General features: G+C 39.7%; 1 protein-coding gene across 5 annotated transcripts in view; it reads left to right on the top strand.

The window, feature by feature from the left end:
* LOC126418503 (TBC1 domain family member 4) overlaps nucleotides 1–27,138 on the top strand; it is an 885,912-nt gene that overhangs the window by 814,277 nt on the left and 44,497 nt on the right. For all 5 annotated transcript variants that reach the window (XM_050085291.1, XM_050085295.1, XM_050085292.1 and 2 more), the window contains 2 exons: nucleotides 14,265–14,399; nucleotides 25,532–25,951. In XM_050085291.1, coding sequence (XP_049941248.1) covers nucleotides 14,265–14,399; nucleotides 25,532–25,951 — 555 coding nt within the window. The remainder of the gene's footprint in view (nucleotides 1–14,264; nucleotides 14,400–25,531; nucleotides 25,952–27,138) is intronic.

Below are 27,138 nucleotides of genomic sequence, written 5' to 3'. Positions count from 1 at the left end.
TTTGCTCCTTAGAGCAGACTGCGAACTTCACGAATGTGTTACAGTTCTGTTGGTGCTCTACAGGCCTGTTTAACTCGGTTGCCACTTGACAGCGAGCGGGCTGGCGTTCACTCGCCAACAATACGTCAACAATGCTGGAAAAGATAGATTGCGGCTTACCGTAAAGAAGACACGTCATGTTGCAGACAGGCACGATTAAAAGACCCTCACTTAGCTTTCGGCCACAGCCTTCGTCAACGAAGAGCACACACACACACACACACACACACACACACACACACACACACACACACTAACGATGTACACACGCTTCATACACAGCACTAACCGAACACTACTGGATCCTTTCGCACTGGCGCTATTCAGCGTTACATATACAGGGCTATTACAAATGATTGAAGCGATTTCATAAATTCACTGTAGCTCCATTCATTGACATATGGTCACGACACACTACAGATACGTAGAAAAACTCATAAAATTTTGTGCGGCTGAAGCCGCACTTCAGGTTTCTGCCGCCAGAGCGCTCGAGAGCGCAGTGAGACAAAATGGCGACAGGAGCCGAGAAAGCGTATGTCGTGCTTGAAATGTACTCACATGAGTCAGTCATAACAGTGCAACGACACTTCAGGACGAAGTTCAACAAAGATCCACCAACTGCTAACTCCATTCGGCGATGGTATGCGCAGTTTAAAGCTTCTGGATGCCTCTGTAAGGGGAAATCAACGGGTCGGCCTGCAGTGAGCGAAGAAACGGTTGAACGCGTGCGGGCAAGTTTCACGCGTAGGCCGCGGAAGTCGACGAATAAAGCAAGCAGGGAGCTAAACGTACCACAGCCGACGGTTTGGAAAATCTTACGGAAAAGGCTAAAGCAGAAGCCTTACCGTTTACAATTGCTACAAGCCCTGACACCCGATGACAGTCAAACGCTTCGAATTTTCGGCGCGGTTGCAACAGCTCATGGAAGAGGATGCGTTCAGTGCGAAACTTGTTTTCAGTGATGAAGCAACATTTCTTCTTAATGGTGAAGTGAACAGACACAATGTGCGAATCTGGGCGGTAGGGAATCCTCACGCATTCGTGCAGCAAATTCGCAATTCACCAAAAGTTAACGTGTTTTGTGCAATCTCACGGTTTAAAGTTTACGGCCCCTTTTTCTTCTGCGAAAAAAACGTTACAGGACACGTGTATCTGGACATGCTGGAAAATTGGCTCATGCCACAACTGGACACCGACAGCGCCGACTTCATCTTTCAACAGGATGGTGCTCCACCGCACTTCCATCATGATGTTCGGCATTTCTTAAACAGGAGATTGGAAAACCGATGGATCGGTCGTGGTGGAGATCATGATCAGCAATTCATGTCATGGCCTCCACGCTCTGCCGACTTAACCCCATGCGATTTCTTTCTGTGGGGTTATGTGAAAGATTCAGTGTTTAAACCTCCTCTGCCAAGAAACGTGCCGGAACTGCGAGCTCGCATCAACGATGCTTTCGAACTCATTGATGGGGACATGCTGCGCCGAGTGTGGGAGGAACTTGATTATCGGCTTGATGTCTGCCGAATCACTAAAGGGGCACATATCGAACATTTGTGAATGCCTAAAAAAACTTTTTGAGTTTTTGTATGTGTGTGCAAAGCATTGTGAAAATATCTCAAATAATAAAGTTATTGTAGAGCTGTGAAATCGCTTCAATCATTTGTAATAACCCTGTACAGTTATCATAATCATAGAGATCGGACTACATTAGATAAGCTTCGCACGACATTGCGTGAAGCTGAATTTTTGAAGGCAGCAATTAATCGTTGCGACTGGGGCACTAGAGTCCTAAATGTAGCGCTCTTTCGCAGAGTAATGGCGCGCCGCAGTGATTAACGTGTTTGACTGATGTGTAGATGGCCGTAAGTTCGAATCTCGTCCAAAGCAGCGAATGTATTTTAAATTTCTGAGTCTAAAGATTTTGACTATCATTTTATTCAATTAACTGAGTTAAATGTAATTTTTATTTTTAATCATTTGTCGCGTCATTTTCAAAATCGTATTGACTTCTTTATTTGCTCTTATTTTTCTTCCTATAATTCTTTCTTCGTTAGCCTATAATTTGCAACCAAATGCCAATCAGGAATGCTCATCTGTTGGTAACGCTGCAGCTCGTGTAGCAAGCGTGAGGATAGTTTCAGGTAACCAATGGCAGCCAGAAATTCCAGTTTGCTTTTAACGATAAAACTGAAATTTTGCTGTCTGCTTTGCGCGTAGAGGTTGCGTTAACCGCCGTGAACAAAGCGCTCGTGATTTTAGTTCTGCCGCAAATTGTTGAGCGCTGTGTTCTCGGATACATTGCGCACCACAATGTTGTGGTTGGGTTAGGACATGAGCTTAAATTCAGGGCTACAGAACGCGTCGTCTGCGGCAGTTCAGTCACTGGTCTCTTAAAATCAGCTGTCGACAGAGCGCCTCCCATTTGAAGTCCATCATACCTCGTGTCTGCCGCTTCCAACATTGTTTCGCGTTACACATTAACAGCATTTGTGAAGTGACCCGCCATGTTTGTGTGTGTCGCCGATAATCGAGCAGTAAGCAACACTGTAGAGGCAACTGAAGACGCCAACTATCAAGTTAATTTTAATCAAAATGGTTCAAATGGTTCTGAGTACTACGGGACTTAACTGCTGAGGTCATCAGTCCCCTAGAACTTAGAACTACTTAAACCTAACTAACCTAAGGACATCACACACATTCATGCCCGAGGCGGGATTCGAACCTGCGACCGTAGCGGTCGCGCGGTTCCAGACTGAAGCGCCTAGAACCAACCGCTCGGCCACCTCGGCCAGCCAATTTTAATCGAACTAACAGAACCGTGAATAAAAATCAGATAACTGCGCACCCCATTTACAATGACAAACCCCGTAGGTGGTTGCCGCGAAGTTAAGCACTATAGACTGTCACTTCCTTTCTTCACGGCGTTGAATTCTATTTCTACGAACGTTGGGGGCGTCTCCACGTGCTAATCTATGTGACACTACTAAGAACCTGAAGATGCTGTTTTAAAGCAGCGAAAAAGATCGTTAGTAATCATCAATTAAAAGCTGTCTGCGGCTTAATTCAAGTTCAGTTATCTTTAACCTCATTTCGGCTTGAAACCTACGATTGCCGGCGACAGATAAAGCATTCTCAGTTCTGCGAAGCAGTTTTCTGTTACGCCTATATCAAAACAACAGATTTGCTTCTTCTGTTGTTTACGACAGTGGCATACGCGACACACTAACGACACAGTTTTGAGATTTTTGAGCGGCAGTTTTCCTGTTCTTTCAGTTTTCACAAAAGTGGACAATTTACCTTACGATCTTTGTCAAGAAGATGTACTATGAATTTTGCTTTGGTCAACAATAAACCATATTATCACTGATACTGCGTTAATGCTGTTACTATGTACAGATTTAGAATAACGTTTCGTCATATTACTACTTTCACTATTCAGTACAGGTTTAAGCAACAGATAGCACGCAGAACATACCATACACAATTTTGGCGCCGTCGTGTAAGCACAGACGACCAGACAATTCGTGCAAGCGAGCTTCAGCTCGGGAATAATACAGGGTTATTACAAATTATTGAAGCGATTTCACAGCTCTACAATAACTTTATTATTTGAGATATTTTCACAATGCTTTGCACACACATACAAAAACTCAAAAAGTTTTTTTAGGCATTCACAAATGTTCGATATGTGCCCCTTTAGTGATTCGGCAGACATCAAGCCGATAATCAAGTTCCTCCCACACTCGGCGCAGCATGACCCCATCAATGAGTTCGAAAGCATCGTTGATGCGAGCTAGCGGTTCTGGCACGTTTCTTGGAGAGGAGGTTTAAACACTGAATCTTTCACATAACCCCACAGAAAGAAATCGCATGGGGTTAAGTCGCGAGAGCGTGGAGGCCATGACATGAATTGCTGATCATGATCTCCACCACGACCGATCCATCGGTTTTCCAATCTCCTGTTTAAGAAATGCCGATCATCATGATGGAAGTGCGGTCGAGCACCATCCTGTTGAAAGATGAAGTCGGCGCTGTCGGTCTCCAGTTGGGCGTGAGCCAATTTTCCAGCATGTCCAGATACACGTGTCCTGTAACGTTTTTTTCGCAGAAGAAAAAGGGGCCATAAACTTTAAACCGTGAGATTGCACAAAACACGTTAACTTTTGGTGAATTGCGAATTTGCTGCACGAATGCGTGAGGATTCTCTACCGCCCAGATTCGCACATTGTGTCTGTTCACTTCACCATTAAGTAAAAATGTTGCTTCATCACTGAAAGCAAGTTTCGCACTGAACGCATCCTCTTCCATGAGCTGTTGGCAACAGCGCCGAAAATTCAAAGCGTTTGACTTTGTCATTGGGTGTCAGGGCTTGTAGCAATTGTAAACGGTAAGGCTTCTGCTTTAGCCTTTTCCGTAAGATTTTCCAAACCGTCGGCTGTGGTACGTTTAGCTCCCTGCTTGCTTTATTCGTCGACTTCCGCGGCCTACGCGTGAAACTTGCCCGCACGTGTTCAACCGTTTCTTCGCTCACTGCAGGCCGACCCGTTGATTTCCCCTTACAGAGGCATCCAGAAGTTTTAAACTGCGCATACCATCGCCGAATGGAGTTAGCAGTTGGTGGATCTTTGTTGAACTTCGTCCTGAAGTGTCGTTGCACTGTTATGACTGACTGATGTGAGTACATTTCAAGCACGACATACGCTTTCTCGGCTCCTGTCGCCATTTTGTCTCACTGCGCTCTCGAGCGCTCTGGCGGCAGAAACCTGAAGTGCAGCTTCAGCCGAACAAAACTTTATGAGTTTTTCTACGTATCTGTAGTGTGTCGTGACCATATGTCAATGAATGGAGCTACAGTGAATTTATGAAATCGCTTCAATCATTTGTAATAGCCCTGTATTACAGAGACGCTGCAGCAGACTGACTTTCTACGAGTTATCTACTGGAACAAGAAATTGAGTCGTGTAAAAGTGGCTAAAAATTAATGTAAAAGGTAATCATGCCAATGGTCTGCGTGATGCCTTTGCGATTGCAGACTAACTGATGCTGCCCGTATCACAGCGAGAGATCGCAATCGTAATCCATGGAACATGTGCTTAACCCAACTACCTAAGACTAAAAACTGAGACACATGTAATCACAACACACGAGAACTCTGGCACACACATCGCTGTACAGAAAATACAGTATCTCGAAATAATGATGGGTATGGAATGGAGCTGTCGCCATAGACTATTAAAGCTCTTACGGGGAGAACACTGAATTAGACATTTGTCTGGTGTGTGTAAACACAGATACCTAGCAATCAGTATCTCATACAATCAACTGTTAATTGATAACTGCTGCCACAGAGGCTGACACGGTCACAAATGTTGCGATCATTAATGGCGCATGCGCTATAGCGTTATTGCTGAAGACATATTGGCCCTCAGCACGTCAGCGTAAAGTGATGGATAGAAAGAAACGGGTGATGTTATCGGACGGGCTTCCCTTTCTAGTAACAGTGATGAATGCATACAAATTTTTGGAAGTTAAACCAACAGACATGCTTAATGTTTTCGTAACATATCAGTGAAAATGGATTTTTCGAGTAGAAATTAGTACACCTCTTTAAAGAACAAAGACATGCTTCTCAAAACATACATGGAACCATATTTCACCACGATAACAGCTCACCTGTCGAAGATGCAATCGACTACACAAATGCGCGATATAGTTATTTGGCAGGTGATATAAAAGTATCCCCCTTCTTCTTCCTAGCGTCATCCCATATCGTCGCAAGATCAGCATGTCTGTCTAGATTTGGCAGTGTTAGTCGTACAGGGTGGTGGGATGTCATTCCTTCAGCCACCCCTTCCCCACGGGGACGGAATTTTGTGTGCCCCATCAGTATGCGTCTATAGTCCGATCCACAGACATGGCGGTTGCCGCATGTCGAGGAACGGAGGGGATTATATTGTTGACGATTCCAAGTGACAGTTGCGGTACGCGCCCCATGCGCATGCTTTTCGCTTGAAGGAAGTGTATATCCTGCAGATTATGTCTATCGATTTCTTATGCAGAATTTATCGCTTACCATCACAATCAACGATGACTGCTCGCAACAAATGGAATCGAAATTCACTTAACAACTCGCTCTGATCACGTTTAATGCTCGCATTAGCTACAGCATTCACAGCCACAGAACAACAAGAAAAGAGAAGCGCAACTCCCGTGAAACACTGACCGACAGCAGCGCCTCTAGTGGTATGAAGATGAACTAAAAAATGATAACATTGCGGGTTGCAACCCTCCTAGCTTATGTAGGCTGCTTTTTTTCCTTTTAATTTTCTTATCTCAGTTTTCTGGGCGTGCTATGTAATTATTTTGGCTAGCATCATAATAAAATAACTGAAACACGGCTATAGCACATTGCAATACAGCAGTGACAAACTTATTGTTCAGGAATATTACAAGTCCAATTTAGCTGCAACAATTTTATTTAGCTTCAGCTTTTAACACTACAAGCTTGTTTCGACTTACTGTCAGTTTCAAGTGTTGCGTCTAGTTTTTATGACGCACAAAACATCCTGGAGCTTTTATATGTTGATAGAAATCAGTATAATTGTGGCAGTTTACAAGTCTGTTTTTGACGTTTGCGTCTGACAGTCGCTGCTCCTATGATGTTTTCTTGAGCAGGAACTGTCAGACGCTTATATCGATCAACATATAAAAGCTCCAGGATGTTTTGTGCGTCACAAAAACAAGACGCAACACTTGAAACTGACAGTAAGTCGAAACAAGCTTGTAGTATAAGTAACTGTCACAGGCTAAATAAAAATTGTTGCAGCTAAACTGGACCACAAATATTCCGGAATAATGTCATACTTTGACATCTTACAAGCTGTGCGGTCAATGGAGGAAAAAAACCTATTATTAAGAGAAAATCGGCAGTTAAAGAGGTTCAACTAAGAAATCTTTCACAGTGTTAATTATTGAAGAATTCTGAAATTTGTTACAGCTATGTTTCAGTACTGTAATTTCTGAGTAATTGCCCAGGAAACTTGCACTACTGACCATTAATTTCTTAAAAAATGTCCCTACATCTTACCACTGTAAATTCTTCAACATAAAAAAGAAGACATAAATATTAAGTACCAAAAATAGGAAAGGTGGAGGAAAACAGTGAAATGAAAACAAAACTTACTTTTTATTTCTCAAGCACACGACAAAAATTTCACTATGAACAACAGTTTCCCCTGATTCACTAGTGATATTAGAAATTTCACATGGAACACCTGCCACATGTTTCGGAAACACATCCCTGTTTAGCCTATGCCTAGTTTTATTCATAGAATCTTCCTCGAAAAAATGATCTTCACAAACAAAATAAGTAGCACAATTCACATCAAGTGACAGTTTACAAATACTTTTCCACTTCAGAAGCAATCCTTGAAGTTTTTTTGGAAACCTGTAGAAATGCTTGTTGCTAAGTTTCTCCGTTCAACCGACGTAATATCCAGATGAACAGCCAGGGAATTTATAGGAGTATCTCAACGTCAATTTGTTGTATTGAATATTCTGAAAAAACATAGAATTCCTCATTAAATAAAACTACCACTGATATATCAAAGTTATTTAAGTAAGCAAACGGAAATCACACAGCTCCATTCACGACAGAAGAGAATACTTTTCATTTATAGGCTACGAGATTATTTACTGAAAATTAAATGGCTAACCGTAGGATTAATTGCGAAGACTTTTTCAGCAGAAGATCTCTTCAATTCCACGGTGAACTTTATGAAATTTAAAGTAAAAAACCTGTTTATAACGAAAATCAGTACTATGCAAATATGAAACATATGCAAAGACGACTGTAATCGTTGACTCTAGTACAGAGCGAGACGATATAATATCAACAACCGCCATTGGATAGCTCTCATTGGTCAATTCCAGCTTCGTTTGCCCACTAGCGCCTCTAGTGGTCTGGAAGGAACAACCTGGCTTGTTGCCTCTTCTCCCATACAGCTTTCACCCCCGTGTTCACAACAGAGCACGCAGAACACTACTCGACGCTCATTGGCTGTCACTATACGTGACGTAGGTGTGCAGGACAAGCCTAAACTCGACCGCCATCGTTCGTGACTCCTACTGTAGTGTTATGCCGTGCTAGAATGTTTTCGAAATGTTTGTGACTTGTGTAACTGAAGCAGTACTTGGGTAACGGCGTGGTATTCGCTTAGAGGGATGTGGCGAAACCGCCTAAGACCACGTCCAGGCTGGCCGTCGTTAATCCATCCAGTGGATTCGTCCCGGAGTCAGCACACCTCCCCGAATCCCAGAAGTGGCGTGCTGATGCGCGACGCTATCCAGGCGGAAGGTGACCTAAAAAGTATCTTGCAGAAATCTGTTACCAGTGAACTGGGAGCCCATTTCAAAACAGTATGCGAAGTAATGACTCAAAAACACAAGAACAGCACTTCAGAGTTCTTGGGTTTAAATGGAAGTGGTCTTATCGCAGCTCAGGGTGGTGTCACAAAATTTTTTGGTCGTCATACAGTTACATTTTGTATGGCTTGCTGACTGCTCAGGTTGCGCATTGCGTATCCAAATGTATAGATCTAATCCGTAGTTGACGAGTTTCCTTCCCACATCTTAACAAAGAAACTTGCCTGACGCAATGCCTTACGTATGCTGAATAGCTAAGCGGTTCCTCTCCCTCATTAAACTTTTCGCCCTCCTGTAATTGACCAAGCTGTCATAATGGATGCTCACATCTACTAAGCACTGTCGTGTTCAAACGAACCTTCAAGCTAATGACGGCACGGCTATTAGTTTTTTGTTGTGGTTGAGATAGTCTGCAACTCAGTAGTTTGTTTGCTCCACCATTAGCCCTGCGCGACTTTTTTGTTTTCATTACGATTGCTTCACGGTGTTGCAGTTACACACATTTTTCCCTCGTAATCCTCTTAGCAACTACTGTGGAATTCTACCTTAGCAGATTCCCCTTCGTGGCCTAATTTTTTCTGCGTATCAGTTCCAGATTTGGCTGAAGCATTCGAGACGCAGTGTGGGCCTGAAATCTCGCTCTTACTGTTACGCACGGTTCTCGCGATACATTATGTGATACGATAAGACTTAAAAGCAACCGCCATCGGTGGAGCGCGTACGAACGTAGTTCAGCATCTCAACTAGTTCACACTCCTACAACTGCGATACAACACTGATATGATTATCGTATCGCCTGGCGCAAAACGGTGTCCTTTATTTCAGTATCTCTTGCTATATTAGCAAGATAACTCTTCTCTCAAATTCTATTTGTCTTAGGTTTAGAGTTCTTCTTGTACGTCTTTAGTTGCAGTGCTACTAAATGCCTCACTAAATCAGATGCAGTTACCTTTTTTTAGAATGATTTTCTCGTACCGTTGTTAAGCATGTGTTACATAAGAAACACCAGAGCAACTGTTCGCATGTGTGCAGTCTATCGCTGTCTCACTTTACATTGCTTCCTGGAAGGTCTCGCCTTAATGTCGCTTCTATCCAACCAACCAGCAACCACGACATAGCTGACATACGAGGGTGGTTTGATAACTATAGTAAAAGAGCAAGAAAAAAATATTTGTTTCGTTAACAATTCACCTTACTTCTCGATATAATCTTCTTCGAGGGTTATGCAATTGATCCAGAGATCCTCCATCTTTTTCATCCCATCGCAAAAATCGGTTCTGTCGAACTCTCCAAAATACTCTTTGACTGAGACGATCTCTTCCTCATCCAATGAAAATTCCTTTGCAGCAAGCGAAAGTTTAAAGTTAGTGAACAGGAAGAAGTCGCTTGAGTCGTCAGTCTGCGAATAGCGTGGATGAGGAACCAATTCGAAGCCCAGTCCATGCACTTTCACCGTTGTTATCACTGATGTGTGGGGTGGTTCATTATCCTCGTGAAAGAGCACTTCCTTGTGTACCAACCTTGATATTTTTTTCCAGGCAGCGCAAGTTTCAAACGATCCAACAATCATAACAGAATCCAGTTATGGATCCCAAAAAAAACAGTGGTCATCATCTTACCAGCGGACAAAATGATTTTGCCGTCTTGGGTGCACTTTTACCAGCCTTTGTCCATTGTTTTGACTGTCGTTTTGACTCTGTGGCTCCTATTTGCCTGAGGTCTTTGGCGTGTCAGACTTCTGCGGAAAAATATTCATTGGAAGTCCATTATAATTCTCCTTCAAACGTCACGAATAGCGAGTGGCCAGGAAACGATTGTCGCTTCTGCCCTGTGGGGTTAGCCGTGGCTTGTTTATATGAAATCACATAAGATTTTCGGGTATTATCACCTTTCCCTCGTACGAAGTAGTCGTCGAAATTTACCCGAAGTTAAAAATAAAGTGAAAGCTAGCTTCCATAAGATAATGCTGTCAACATTTTAGACATATATATTCCAGAAAGAGAAACAGAAAAATAAAATTGTTACTACCTTTCGTCTCAAAAGGCAAGCGTCTGACGAAAGCAGTCTATTTATTCGATGCTTACATTGAACTCTTAAGTAAGTACGTTACTAGCGTTAGCGCTATGTGGGTACTAACAAGGAATTTAATGGGAATTCCATTCCAGTGTTTAAAACATATGGATAAACCAAATTTAGAAATGGTGCATTCATTTTTTTTTTTTTTTTTTTTTTTTTTTTTTTTTTTTTTTTTTTTTAGTGTTGTTGTAACACAAATTATACTTCCCATTTTCTCAACTCTTACGACTAGAGCAACGAAGTATTAAAACTAAACAGTAATCGTGATCTCTCCTCTGGTCCTGTTTTACTGTGAACCTCAAGCATCCAACTGAATATCAGAATGTATTGTTTCGTTTTATTTTTAGGAAGAGGGAATCTATAAACAACACTGGATTAGGGAAAGACCTAAAATGAAGTGCGTTACCAGGACAGGGACCGGCAACCTTTTAATATGCACGGGCGCTATAATAGAACTCGAACCCCTGACCTCTAATTTATGAGATAATTACACTGCCCCGAGCCTACAGAGACCTCCTTGTCAGGCTTTCAAACAAGTGACAAGTCGAACCAATACCAAACTTCAGTGTCGGGGAAAAAACCCATAAAAGAAGAATGTTCTCTGGTTTTACAACACAAGGTTATTTAAGGTTGAAAATGCGATTTTATTCATTCATTTATTTTCCTGCAGTGCACTTTTCTGCCATTACATACACTGTAAATGTTCACTGTTTGTAGGTTTGGTGTATTAGTATAGAAGTGGTAGTAATATTCCGTAGATCACTTTTACAAGGATACTGGAAATATCATGGTATTCAAATTTAAGAAGAACAAAAAGTAATATAATTTCATGCATACAGGCATTTACTTACTTACAGACCTAGTTTGACAAGGATGGGACAGATAGCCGGCCGTGGCCTTAACAGTAGAACCATCTTGGCGTCTGCATTAAGTAATTTGGGAAACGACGTAAAACCTAAATCAGGATGGCCGAGTGAAGGCTGGAGCCTACACCCTCCTGAATACAAAGCCAATCTACTTAAAACAGTGCTGATGTTTATCTTCCAAAGTTGTAAGCGACGAGATGACATTTTTGAGATACGTACACATTGTGCGACTTCAGATTTTTTCCCAATCAACTGTAGTCTCAGAGATTTTTATTTGACACAAAACGATGTACGGCAAATGATTTGCAATGTATGGCTCTAAAATTCTGTACTACATGAATTTCACTGCAGTATTCGCAGGCAGAAGGTAGTACTGATGTGAGAGTTATGGGAGTAATGATTTAGTGGTGACTTAAAATATTATAGGTATTCGTGAACAGTTCACTGCAGGTACTTGTAATTCTTTATTTGGGGGCCAAATTTATACCCTTACGTTAAAATAAACTTTACGATATTTGATAAACGTTGAACATATGTAAAATGCCATGATTAAAAGGGATTCAGATTGACTCTGCCGCTTGTCTATAACTTCGAATTAAAAATACGTTTTTCATACGACGAATGGAAGCGCGAGTCGAGCGAAGCAGGTGGAAATTGATAAGTTGTCACTTCTGTAAAACTGGAGCTGCTATCAGGGATTGAGGTCAGTGCCTACGGTGGCTACAAACCACTCTATCGCCTTAAGATCTTTGGACAATGGACAACAACATAAAAACATGTCGGAGCTAGATGTCAGGTATTTGTCTTAGGCGTATAGTTCTCTGCGCAAACTGCGTTGAAGACAATGGAATCTTGGAAAGAAGTTGGTGTGTAACAAGTGAATCATCCCTTATTTAATGCAGAATTAATAATTTGTGGCGTCTTCTTGATTTCCAAAATAGAGGATCCCCACAACATTTGGGAACTCTGATGCTGCTTCACAACTGGTGTATAGGTAAAGGATTCGAAGGGGGCAAGTTTGCATCGAACCCCATTTATTCGGAGGAGAGCAACCCAGACTTGTACGCGTGCAATCTGTAATGCTATTCAATAATTTCAGTTAATTCAGAAGTCGCGGCGAACTTTTAGTCACACGGATTATTGGGATAATAGTTTCGGAATAATGTTAAGCATGGCACTTCAAAGATATGTGCTGCCTTTAATTATTATGTTACGGGCAACTAAACAACTAATAGCTGTGTATATGTAATCACTATTAAAAAATGAAAGTGTTAACTCAATTAATACCAATAATAAGCGTCAGGCGTTAGCTTCATAATAAACCAAAAAGGATTCCGGTGATCGCCGAGAGGTCGGTCAGCGCTTGATAGTTAAAGTATGTGAGATTCTTGTGAGGAAGTAGACACTACATAAATTACATCTTCCGAGGAGGAAGATCGTCTTTTGATATTAGGCTAAGAACAAAGTTTGCTTCCCATAGACAGCTGGAAAAATTTCGCTGCAAAAATCAGTCAGTAAGATTTCGTATTTAAATGAGCATAGACGACTGGATGGATAAGGAATGAAGTAAACACAAATACCGAATAGTGAATTTGGTGAACTATACACAGTTTTAAAAATATATGTCGCAGGTAATTGCGTGTCTCTCCCATAAATGTCTTTCATCTCATTAAAAATTCCTGTCATGTATGACCTAAAGAGTAAAAGGAACCATGAAAATATTTACCTGTATCCATAGTCACGTCTAGCTCAGCTATCAGCCCTAAAATTATTTTTAACCTATTTTCATGATACAATGTAACGTAAAATCTTATCCTTGACAGTGGCACAAATACTGAAACTGAAGCAGTGAAATAAAAACAGCAGCAAACAAAATAAATTATAACATCTTTTTAAAAAACTGCTTTTAAAACATCGTAAGTTTGGAGAGAGCACTTGCTACCAAAAATTCAGAAATATTTTTAATCTGCAATCTATTCTATACTTTTCCAACATCACATTACTTGGCAGCTAATGCCTGTCTACAACAAATATGCAAAGAATGGAATGGAAATGTTTGGGTGTTTTGAGAAGAATAACGCGGCATTTGTGTGTTAGTTAGTTGTTATGGAGAAGGCATGGGCATACAGTTTCAAAACAAAAATGAGATACCAGATTAGTAGCGGAAAGCTTGGCGCCATGAACCAAAAAGACAGTCGTTTCCATCTGGCAGAAAGGTTATTGACTGTTTACTGGGATAGGAAATGGATTCTTTTTATTTATTTGTTGTTAAGATTGAAACAATAACTGGTGAGTTCCAAATGAGTATTTTAACAAACCTGATAAAACTATCCAAGACGAGAAGCTATTATTTAGAAAGAACAAAAATATATTTTCACAGGACAACACACATGACTTCAATGAGGTGTGTTTCAGTGACAGTGACAGAACTAATGGACTCTTCATATGAATCATTGGAGTATCCATCAGTTCAGCAAAACTAGCACCCTCTGGCTTACATCTGTCCCAACATCAAGCTGCAGAAAAAGTGTCAATACAAATAATGTGGTTGTGGCACCTGTAGAAAGGTATTTTGTAACCTCCCAAAACCACACTGAGTGATACAATCTTTTTAGTGAAAGAAAAAAATGCCAAGTGCGGAGAGTTAAAAAAAGTGGAAATACTATGGAAAATGATTGTATTTTTAGATTAAAAAATCTCTCGCTTCTAGTTGAGATATTTTCACCTTGCTATTTCACATTTTATGTCTAAACATGTGACCTGTTGCAGTGTAATGACAGCAGAGCTTTAAACATTTCAGTTTTCATACATAATGTGTTTTCAGACATTGGAGATGAGCTTGCCACATTGTTACAGGTGGTGGAGCTCTTCAATGCCATGAGGGAGCAGAGCAAGGACCCAGCAGTGCTCGCTGGTGCCAAGGAGCGCTCCCTCAGCAGTGCGGCCGCCCTTGGCCCAGACATCTCTCCCAGTACGTCACACTACTTTGAGGTGAGTTGCTCCTGTGTTTCTGTCTATGAAAACCTTACCTAAACTTCCACTGACTCCCTCCAAACCCGCCATACGCCATTGCATTAGAGTCTTGCTACCATATCGTAAATTGGTGGCCACATTAAGAAACTACAACACAAGGGTAAAACTAAACTCAGAATGGGGGACATAAAATTTGGAAATCTCATAATTCTAAGTGATGGTCTACTGCTTTTAGTAACCTATGTAGGTTACCTTCCCAAAACTTTACAATACTGCCAATGTCTTGGACAACAGTATTGTTGTCCTCAAAGTAAAAACTGGATTAAATTTGATATGAAAGAGCTCGTGTTATCTGGTGATTCTGACATGACACACAGATACGTCCCCCCCCACCCCCCCCCCCCCACCCCCCCTCCACCACCACCCCCTGCACACACACATTTATCAGAACTAATAGTTTCTTCCTACGGGATGAGACAGATTTAGGTTGAGGGAGATTAAAAAGGACTTTGGCATGCAGGACCTTTCCTCAGGCGATCACTTTCTCCTGCTAGTTCCAAAAATTTGGATAGTCTGTTGGCTGTACTAAACATTGCACCTTGTTGAGATAAATACCAGGGGCAGCAATTTAATATGAACAATAGTAACTGGGTGGTATGAAAAACAGATATTAATAGTCGTACACTGAACTAGACACCAGATGAACTAATCAAAAAGCTCAGTTCAGCATGTTTTGAATTTAGGAGTATTTCTCATTGTATTGACTTGACTTGAGGGCGGGGTGCAGGCTTTTTTTGCTTATTTCCATTTGTTCTGTGGATTTTTGTTTTCTGGAGTTTTGTAATTAAAATAAATGCATGATTATTATTCCACATATTTGCTGAAGATGAAGATCAACATAAATCTGCACTCTCACTTTCCAGTAATACAATTATTCTAAATAGGCCACTATACATACAGTATGTACATAATTGTTGTTCTTTGATAGTTATAAGTGTAGTCATGTAAATTTTGAGCAAACTGAGGAATGAACAGTGAATTTTTAGGTTAATAGTTTTTGTGATACTTTTATGTTCATTTATACGCTTTGTTAGTGCAGATGGCATGTTCAGTGTAATGATATTTAATTTTTTCAGTTTGAATGCATCTATGATACTACAGTGCCCTTTCTTGGTGGGATTTACAGAATGTGACAATTGAAAGCAGTCACTGGAACAGTGATCTGTCCAGCTGCTTTTTGATCATGGTGACAGCAAAGTGGCAGGTGATCAAATGCAGGGTGAAATGCTTCTGTGTTTTGAAGTTGGCTCACCCACAAATATCATAACACAGTTTGTACTTTTGATTGACACATAGGCAAGGAAATGGTAGATAACAACATGGAAGTGAAAAGCAACTGAAGACACTTGATAGAACAAACATTGATGGACGTGAGAGGGTACCTTCCATATTCTGTATTGGAATGCAGAAGTAATCATCCTCCTTGTAGCAACAGTCTTTTGTAGGCCACTGGGACAGCAGTGTTCCGTGTAATTGATGAAAGGCACTGGTAATTTGTCTTTAAGCAGCATCACAGAACTATGGGCCTCTGTCACTGAGTTTAATTTTTTGTAGTATTGTGGAACATATACTTCATATTTACATGTTTCTTGTTTGGAGATTATTGAATATCACTCTTACGAATCAAATGATTTAAGTAAGCTCTGAAGATGTGAAAACAGACTTGCTCTCGTTTCATTCATGAGATTTAAAATGCTGTACATAACAAAGCCGGGTTAATGGGATACTTAATGAAATCTGTAAAGCCTTTGATATAGCCCTCAACCCAAGTAAGCAAACTATGTTAATTTTATTTTGATGTTTGATTTTATTAACAAATGTATAATTGTTCAACAGTAATTGTCGTGGAACTTTTGAAGAGCTTCTGTAATGCATTTGCTTCTCAAGTAAGACTCATTACTTACGACCAGCTACACCTGCTTCTAAATACATTGGCGCAAATATTTTACTACTCATCACTTGATACAGTAAATTACACGATTTGCGTCTTGTGGGTCTTTAGGTGTATGGGCATTAGACCATGATCTAAGCAAGAAACAGGCTGTAGAGAACATCCCAAAGCCCATATAACTAAATCTCAGGTTCTAAATACCCCCCGTGAAAGTCTGCATTAGATCGTCAATCAGGTACTGTGATGTGAAAAATAGTTAGAGATCTCTCTCTCTCTCTCTCCTTTTTTTTTTTTTTTTTTTTTTTTTTTTTTTTTTTCCCCAATCACAATAAGTTAAAGCTTTAGTTATAGTATTAAAATTTATTGCGTTGACTTTAGATACTAATTTTGCATACTTCACCCCCTGCAGTAAAGTGGCTAAAGCAAATAAAGTAATTATTGAGCAAAAAAATAACATTTAAAAACTGTGTAAAGTACTCCTCAGTGGTATTTGCTACTAATGCATAAATACACTCTCAAATAATTTGTATTTTACACAACTGCAGTACCTGTATACTTCAGAGTGGGGATAGGAATTCTGATACACAGGTTTTAACAAACTGCTGGCATATATAAAGCAATAAATTAGGAATCTGATTTTTTAAAAAAATGAGAACACAATTTATTAGCCACTCCTACGAATTGTCTGATAAACAGCAGTCTTCAGTCATTGAATCTAGCCAAGTTCATGTAAATGACAGTGTTTAAAATCAAAGAAATGAAACTTCTCAACTTGAGAGGATACGTGATGTTATTTCAGTGATAAGAAAATAGTCAAGTTTGCAAAGAGCTTTGTTATATGAGCCCATTTATCAGTATGATATTGCACCCCTCTGCCCTGGTTGCGTGCACTGATACAGTTGTATTTTCCTTGATGCACGTTGATCCCCACTGTTGTAACTGGTCCTCATTATCCAGGATACTGGTGCAGGGGTGGAGTTAACATCCAAACTGGTACCACAAGTTCTACAGGAGACCGATCTGGGGATCTTACTGGCTACGGGAGTACATTATCATCAATTGGAATGTTCCATGTGTGGACGAGCTTTGTCACGGTGAAAAATGGCACCACAATACTGGCGCATGAGAGGTAACACACAAAGACACAGGCTGTATGTGATGTACCATTGTGCCATCAAAGTCACTTCAGTCACTAGCAGCCGTGACCCAAAGTCGTACTGGATGGCTCCCTACACCATGGTGCCAGGTGTAATACACTGTGTGTCTTCAAAACATTGGAAGAATGGAACCTCTCCCCAAGTTGCCCACCATACTCACTGAGAATGGCCATCCAGGATAGTACAGAACTGTTTTCTAAAAGCTCTTTGTTAAATGTATGTCTTGAGTTATTCCTCATCTGCAGAGGTTGTCCTTGATTAGAGCTACAGAATATAATGGATGGACAAATTAATGAGTGAGTGAATGAAAGAGCGGTGTTAGTATTAATCATACCAAAAACATTGTAATAAAAGTTATATTGATTTTACATTGGTCGTAAGAATCCCTGCAAGGTGCTACGTAGTGGAGTGTAAGAAACAGGCAGCATAGTTATTTAATTCATTCTTAGTCCCATAGTGACCCTATGACTTACCAGAAGACAGATTCAGAAAAGAGAAATGTACCTACAATTACAACAGAAACACACTTTTGTTGTTATTTACAGGAATGCACCCTTCAAACATCTGATGCTATATATAAGCGCTGGTAGATAGGCACAATAAAAAAAACACACAAACACACACACAAAATCTCAAGCCCCCGCAACCCACGGCCGCCTCGTCAGGAAAGAGGGAAAGATGAAAGGATGTGGGGTTTAAGGGAGAGGGTAAGGAGTCATTCCAATCCCGGGAGCGGAAAGACTTATCTTAGGGGGAAAAAAAAGGACAGGTATACACTCGCACATATCCTTTCATCTTTCCCTCTCCTTCCCTCTTTCCTGTTTAGGCGGCCGTGGGTTGCGGGGGCTTGAGATTTTGTATGTGTGTTTGTGTGTTTTTTTTATTGTGCCTATCTACCAGCGCTTTCCCGTTTGGTAAGTCATGGAATCTTTGTTTTTAATATATTTTTCCCATGTGGAATGTTTCTGTTTTATTTATATCATTAATTTGAACCCAACAATTACGTTTGTTATTGTCACTGTTGCATTTCGAAATCTTTTCTGTCAACTTACTTTCTCTTTTTGTTTCTACAAGTAGTTTCACTTTGTGTTCATCTTCCCTTTTTCCGTAATCTACCATACATTTTATCCTGCCTAAATATATTCAATAATACGTAATTTACTTTCAAACAATAACCTAAAAATTTTTAACGCTTTCAACATTACCGCTGCTATAAAATCCACTGTTCCCAGTTTACAAACATTTTGTGTAAACTCGTGAATACTATTTCACAGCTTCAGTTCCTTCCACCCATTAAACAACCATTTCAGCTATTTCCAACAACTTTAGTTTTATTTCCATTCCCGTTTTTTCCCACATAACCGATCATTTTTTAGCAGCTTCTCACAGGTTTTTAGGGATATGTGTGTGTGTGCAAGTGTATACCTGTCCTTTTTTCCCCCTAAGGTAAGTCTTTCCACTCCTGGGATTGGAACGACTCCTTACCCTCTCCCTTAAAACCCACATCATTTCATCTTTCCCTCTCCTTCCCCCTTTCCTGGCAAGGCGGCCGTGTGTTGTGGGGGCTTGAGATTTTTTTTTTTTTTGTGTGTGTGTGTGTGTGTGTGTGTGTGTGTGTGTGTGTGTGTGTGTGTGTGTGTGTGTTTTTATTGTGCATATCTACCAGCGCTTTCCCGTTTGGTAAGTCATGGAATCTTTTTTTTTAATATATTTTTCCCATGTAGAATGTTTCTTTCTGTTTTATTAGCTTCCTAGTTATAGGTGGTACTGGGGAAATGAAATACCCAGGGGCGGACCAAAAACCAATAAACTCAGTGGTGTCTGTTCAGCATCTGGCGGCGAGTGGCCAGAGTCTGTTCCTCTAGTTGAGGCGGCTGCACAAAATCTTCTCGAACTCAAAAATTGAGTCATATACCTGTGGTCTCAACAGAGATCACCACAAAAACTAAAATTCAACTTGAACGCATGATGGAAAAGACGACCACAGAGTCACTACCCCAAGCACCAGTCGATAGACTGGATTCACCTGATCATCGGATTCTGGGGGATCAGGGACACCATGCGAAGAAGAATTTGAGCTTCTCAAAAACTCCTCACTCTCTCAAAACGAAACATAAAAATTTTATTGGTACAATTAATGTGAACACCCTCACTAAAACAGGTAAATTAAAGCAACTTACCAACGCAATGGGAAAATTTAACCTAAAAATCACTGCGCTGCAAGAGACAAGATTCACAAATGAAGGACACTTTAACACAGAGAATTACAGGATCTACAAGGGCAAACCTGCCATAAAAGTAAGAGACAAACTACCACTTTTCGGAACAGGATTCGCCGTACACACTTCCGTACTCGACTCAGTTATTGACTTCACGTCTCCCAATGAAAGAGTCTCCCTATTATCAGTAAAATCAGCTAATAAAGCACACACTCTGATCAATGAGCACACCCCCACAAATCACCACAATAAAATCTACCCTGAAACAGTGGACAATTTCTGGGAAACACTAGAAGAAACAACAAATAAAGTACCTAGGCACCATGTGAAAATCTTAGTAGGCGATTTTAACGCACAATTAGGAAAGGAAAAAAGAATTCAGAGATACCACTGGACCCCACAGCAAACACAAACGTACCAACAAGAATGGTGAAAAAATAATCGACTTCTGCAGAAACTTTGAACTTAAAATAATGAGTACCCAGTTTCAAAAACCTGCACATAAATTAACCACATGGAGATCACCCAGTCTTAGACAGGGTGAATACCAAATAGACCATGTCGCAATTTCCAAAGAAAACATAAAAGAAATTCAAAACATCAGAACCCGCAAAGGTGTCTTTGAATCAGATCATCATCTTCTCCAAATAAAAACAAAATTCCGACCCAACAGAATGCTAAAAAGGCCACCCAAAAGTACCAAACCAGATCCGGAATATCTGCAACTCAACAAAGAAAAAATCATCAAGCAAATTAATCAGGAAAAATCAACAGACTGGAAGAAACTAACAGAGAAAATTCAGGAAGCCCTCAAATTAGGACAACCCCCTCGCAACAGGAAACATCGCTGGTGGAATGCAACCTGTGATGAGGCAGTCGACAACCGAATAACTGCATGGAAAAAATTTAGCAGTCACAAAACTGAAGAAATCTGAGAGAACTTTCTTAAAACTCAAAACAGACCTCAAAAATAATTAGAAAAGAAAAACGGGGATATGACAACAACAGACCCTCTGAAATCCAGCAGGATTTCATCAAAAATAATACAAGAAATTTTTATAAGACTTTCAGAGAAAACTTACAGGGATACCAAGCACCTAGCTTGTGCTTCAAGAAACCCGTTGGCTCTTTGGAAACCAACACGAAAAATAACTGCAAAATCTTAGCCCAATATTTCAGTTCCCTCCTCAACTGCGAACCACCCCAAGAAAAACTTGTCTTCTCTTCTCCAGTATTCACACACCCAGACTCACATGCCACGGATCTTGAAGAAATTATGGAGATAGTCAAGCAGTTGAAAAATAACAAAGCACCAGGAGAAGATGGGATCATTGCTGAGTTCTGGAAACTAAACGATCCTATACTTATGCAGAAATTACACCATATAATGTCAGACATATGGATAACGGAGCAGATACCAGAGGACTGGAAATGCGCTCTAATTCACCCGCTACACAAAAAGGGCGACAAGACAGACATGAACAATTACAGAGGAATTTCCCTGCTCCCAGTCGCTTACAAAATCCTTTCCAAAGCGCTTTTAAACAGGATAGAATCCCAAGCTGATACACTAATTGGTGAATACCAGGCCGGATTCAGAAAAGGACGCTCGTGTGCGGAACAGATCTGGTGCTTAAAGACAATATTACAAATGAGGAAATGCAGAAACACAGTAGTTACATTCATCGACTTCAGGAAAGCATATGATTCAGTGGACCGTGGAACCCTGTTTAAAATCATGGAAGAATTTGGGATCGACTGAAAGACACGAAAAATCACAGAACAGACACTTACAGGAACAACGGCCAAAGTGAAATTCATGGGCGAAGTATCAGAACCCTTCGAAATCAAATCTGGAGTCCGACAGGGGGACGGACTATCCCCAATCCTTTTCAATATTGTTCTAGAAAAGATAATCAGGGAATGGGAACCTCATGTAAAGGGTATCCAAATTGGTATCAAGAAAGAGAACCGAATTAAAGTCAAGTGCCTTGCTTTCGCTGACGATATTGCAATTATCACCAATAACAGAACAGAAGCGATTCATGCAGTGGAAAAACTACATGAAATTTCACAAAAAACTGGACTACAGATATCTTTTGAAAAAACCCAATATATGGAAAGGCAGCCAGAAAATAAATCCCCTTTAACAACAAAATATGGTAAAACTGCACAAGTCTGCCATTTTAAATACCTCGGTGAAACTATACAGTCCTCAGGATTAAACCGAATTGCCAATGAACAAAGAATTACCAAGCTCCAGAAGGCCTACAAGCGAACATGGACGCTTTACAACAAGAAGTGCATTTCGACAGATGCAAAATTAAGGCACTATACAACAGTGATTCTTCCAGAAGCAATCTATGCAGCTGAAACAATGGTGATTGATGGTCATTCAAAAATTAAGGAAATAGAAAAGCAGGAAAGAAAAATTCTCAGGAAGATTTACAGTCCAATCAACAAAAATGGCATTTGGATTAAGAGACCATAAAACGAACTCTATAGAAAGATCAACAAAGTAAGAGATGAAATCAGAAAGTGCCGAGCCAAATTTTATACACACATCTACAGGATGGAAGACTCCAGAACAGCAAAGAAATTATTCAATATTATAACAAGGAGTAAATGTGGCACAGAATGGCTGAAAGAAGTCCAGAGGGATCTACAGCAGATCAACATAGAAACTCTCGAAGATCGCACCGAGTGCCGGCATAAAATCACAAGTGTAAAGTTTGGGGAAGGAACATCGCGTCAGTCTGGTAAAAAATGGACAGAGGAACGGAAGGAGCATTCTGAGAGGATGAGGAGGTTTCGGGAAGCAAAGAAGAAAAACATCCGAAGATGAAATTATGAATTCAAGTTCAATCGCTCTCCTAAAGGGGAACAATCGTTATAATAATAATAATAATAATAATAATGATGATGATGATGATGATGATGATGATGATGATGATGATGATGATGATGATGATGATGATGATGATGATGATGATGATGATGATAATAATAATAATAATAATAATATCTTGAAAAGGGATTATAAGATGAATACTGACAAAAGTAAAATAGGACTGATGGAGTGTAGCCAAAATAAATCAGGTGATAGTAAGGGGAATTAGATTAGGAAATGAGACTAAAAGTAGTAAATGAGTCTTGCTATGTGGGAAGCAAAATAACTGGTGATGACCAAAGTGAAGAGGATAGAAAATGTTTAATGACAATAGCAGGAAAACCATTTTTGAAGAAGAGAAACAGGTGGGCGGACAGTTTGTGTAGATAACACAGGCTCATTGCCTAATCGATGTAGTGTATTAGAAGAAATTTGTTAATATTAAATATGCATTTAAATATTAACAAGTATTTTCTGAAAGTATCTGAAGTCTAGCCTTATATGCAAGTGAAATGTTGACAGTAAACAATACAGACAAGAGGAGAAAAGAAATGTTTGAAATGTGGTGCTAAATAAGAATTCTGATGGCTAGATGGGCATATATATGATAACTAATGAGGAAGTATGGGTACTGAGTCAAATTGGGGAAAAAGAGCTTTGTGGCACAACTTGACACATCCTGAGGTATCAAGAGAGACTTAGTTGGGTAATGGAATGAGGTGTGGGATTCAACAATTGTAGAAGAGAAATGAAGTTTGAGAAAGAGAGAGAGAGAGATGCTGTATGAAACGTGTTTGGCTGTCAAGAGAGCAATGCAGGATGCCTTCAATGACTACCGTAGCAGAATATTGTCAGATGAGCTTTCACAACACCTGAAGAAATTCTGGTCATATGTAAAGGTTGTTGGTGGCACAAAAGTTAGTGTGCAGTCCCTTGTGAATGAGACAGGGACTGAAATTGAAGGTACCAAAGTAAAAGCTGAAATTTTTAAATCTATTTGCAGATGTTTCTTTACAAAGGAAAACCCAGGAGAATTGCCCCAATTTACTCCTTGTACCACTGAAAAGATGAATGAAATAAGTTTTAGTATCAGTGGTGTTGAGAAACAGCTAAATCATTAAAACTGAACAAAGTTCTAGGGTCTGATGGAATCCCTGTCAGATTCTGTACTGAATTTGTGGCCGAGTTAGCCCATCTTCCGACTATAACCCATTGTAGATCCCTCAAACAAAAAAAACATGGCCAGTTCTTGGAAAAAACCACAGGTCACACCAATCTACAAGAAGGGTAGTAGAAATGACCCAGAAAACTACCATCCTATATGCTTGACATCAGTTTGTTGTAGAATGTTAGAATATATTCCGAGCTCAAACATCATGAGGTATCTTGAACAGAATGACCTCCTCAGTGTCATCCAGCATGGATTCCAAAAACCTCGATCTTGTGAAACCCAGCTCGCACTATTCTCACATGGCATACTGATAGCTTTGGATCGAGGCAGTTGGGTAGATGGAGTATTTCTTGATTTCCAAAAAGTGTTTGACTCAGTACCACACCTATGCTTATTGTCAAATTTCCGATCATGTGGGGTATCAAGTAAGCTTTGTGACTGGATTGAGGACTTTTTGGAAGGGAGGACGCAACATGTTATCTTGGATAGAGAGTTATTGTCAGATGTAGAAGTAACTTTGGGTGTACCCCAGAGAAGTATATTGGACCCTTGCTGTTCATGTTGTATACTAATGTCCTTGCAGACAATATTAATAGTAACATCTGGCTTTTTGCAGATCATGCAGTTATCTATAATGAAGTACTATCTGAAGGAAGCTGCATAAATGTTCAGTCAGACTGTGATAAGATTTCAAAGTGTTACAAAGATTGGCAACTTGCTTTAAATGTTAAGAAATGTAAAATTGTGCGCTTCACAAAATGAAAAACTGTAGTATCCTGTGACTATAATATCAATGAGTCACTTTTGGAATCTGCCAACTCATACAAATACCTGGGTGTAACAGTTTGTAAGGATATGAAATGGAATGATCACATAGACTCAATTGTGGGTAAAGCAGGTGTTATACTTCAGTTTATCTGTAGAACACTGAGGGAGTGCAGTCAGTCTGCAAAGGAGATTGCTTACAAATAACTCGTGCCACCCATCCTAGAATTAGAATATTGCTCAGGTGTGTGAGATACATACCAAATAGGATGAACAGGGGACATTGAATGTACAAGAGAAGGGCAGCACGAGTGGTCACAGATTTGTTTAACCATTGGGATAGTGTCACAGATATACTGAGGAAACTGAACTGGAAGGCTCTTGGAGACAGTTTACATCTATCTTAAGAAAGTCTATTAACAAAATTTCGAGAACTGGCTTTAAATGATGGCTCTAGGAATATATTACAATCCCCTATGTATCCCTCACATAGGGATCATGAGGATAAGATTAGAATAATTACTGCATACACAGAGGCATTCAAACAGTTATTCTTCCTGTGTTCCATATGTGAATGGAACAGGAAGAACCCCTGATAACTGGTACAATAGGACATAGCCTCTTCCATGTATCTCATGGTGGTCTGCAGGGTATGGAGGTAGATGTACACATCTGAGGTAAGAAATTTGCACAGCATGGAGAGATACATCAAACCAGTCTTTGGACGGAAGAGCAGAACAAAAAATCTCTTCTAAATCCCCCTCCCCATCCCAAGTTTCAGCTTTTGATTGTTAGTTAGTTCATTAGTTCTGTGGCAGATCATTAATGCATGTTAAAAACACTGTAGTTTCATTACCATATAGAACAATTATTGGAAAACATCCTGTTATAGTGTTACTAAAATCTTCAGGAAAATGTTTTTTTTTTTTTTTTTTTTTTTTTTTTTTTTTTTTTTTTTTTTTTTACTTAGGTGATGCCCTTATTTTATCCTTTGCAGGTCTTCTATATCGGAAAAATCAAAGTGACACACAAGAGGGTTCCTGATACATTTATTGATGATGCACTTCAGAAGTTCAGAGCACATGAAGCCGAAAAAGAAAGACTAAAGGCACAGAAAACTTCTGGGAACAATATTAACAATTCATGTGGCAGCAACAGTAACAATAAGACTGAGAGTAGCAGTACTCTAAACAATGTCAATGCAAATAATAATATGTGCAGTAATAGTATTGCAGACAGCACCACAATAAGTAACAATGGCAATTGTGTTGCTACCTGTGATGGAAGTGCAGTTACTGTAGCAAACAGTAATTCAAATTCGTCTGTGAAAACATGTAAAAACAACAACGTGATTGAACAGAATGAATGTAATCCAGAGGCGATTAAAAGAAATGCGCAGGAAGAAGCCAATTTCCAGGTAACTCGAGCATATCATAAAAGTTATGTCTTATTTTTGTTACAGAATTGTTGTGTATTATAAATCTGTTGATTACTGTGTTGTCATTGGAAAAAAGGGAGCCATGAGTCTTTGGATTTTTTAGCAAATTCGCTATAATTCCTTGAAACTTCAGATCTGCATCTATTATTTTAATTTACTTGTATTAGATTCTGCTGTAAACCCCCATTCAATGAATGATGATTAATAATGTTCATTGACTGATGATTAAAATGATCATGATCCAACTAAAATATCAATGTCGGATAAAAGAAGGGGGTTATTAGATTGAAAAATCTACTTTTTTAACCTGTGGAAGAAAAAAAAAAGATTACTTTTTTTATCATCTCTTGCTTTTTACACATGCAGTTGCAAGCTGAAGGTAGACAGTAAATGTTTTCACCCATAGTACTGTGATTAATATTTATTTTTCTAACAGTATCAATTGTTAAATTTTGTCTTTTATAGTTCATTTCTGGCTCTTTGTCAGAAAATAGAATGAGGTGTATTGTTAATTAGGGCAACTAAATTTTCTTTTCCTTGTGTCTTTGTCGTGTATCAGTACAAGGTCATATTGGTTATGAGCAGATATGGCATGGCTAATGTAAGGGGTGGCCATATGCCCTTCCTGTTGCTGTCGTATTAACCCTAGGATGGTATGTGTGTACTTTAACTGTCTGCATATGCTAAGTAGTGTTGTTCAAGTGAAAGTGATGAAAGTTACCCAGCCCAGTATTCATGTAGCGGGATGTGAGAAACCACCTAAAAACCACATTCAGGCTGGCAAATACACTGACCCTTTTCGTTAATCCAGTAGACACATTCGATCCACAGCTGGCTCACCTCCCCATTCTGGAAGCTGTGCTTTAACATGTACGACTATCTGGGTGGGTAATTGGGGCAAATACATCTAAAACAATAAAATGTAATGAGGAATATGAAAGTCATATTTCACAGTTACAATGTGACTGTGGTTCCAAACAAGGTAAAAATAACAAGGAATAATTTACCTCATCTACTGGTGACAAATATGTTGTGATAATGTAAAATTCAGAATATACCTGAGTTACAGGATCCAGATGTTTCTCATCTTGCGAGGTAGACGAATATTTCATGTTACCAAATGTTTATGGGAATGCAGTAATGTTACACTGTTTACCTATGTACAT

Source organism: Schistocerca serialis, chromosome 9 (genome assembly GCF_023864345.2).
Source record: "Schistocerca serialis cubense isolate TAMUIC-IGC-003099 chromosome 9, iqSchSeri2.2, whole genome shotgun sequence".
Classification (NCBI taxonomy): Eukaryota; Metazoa; Arthropoda; class Insecta; order Orthoptera; family Acrididae; genus Schistocerca; species Schistocerca serialis.
The sequence above is the reverse complement of the archived record's forward strand: the minus strand, read 5'-3'. Positions and strand labels throughout refer to the sequence as shown.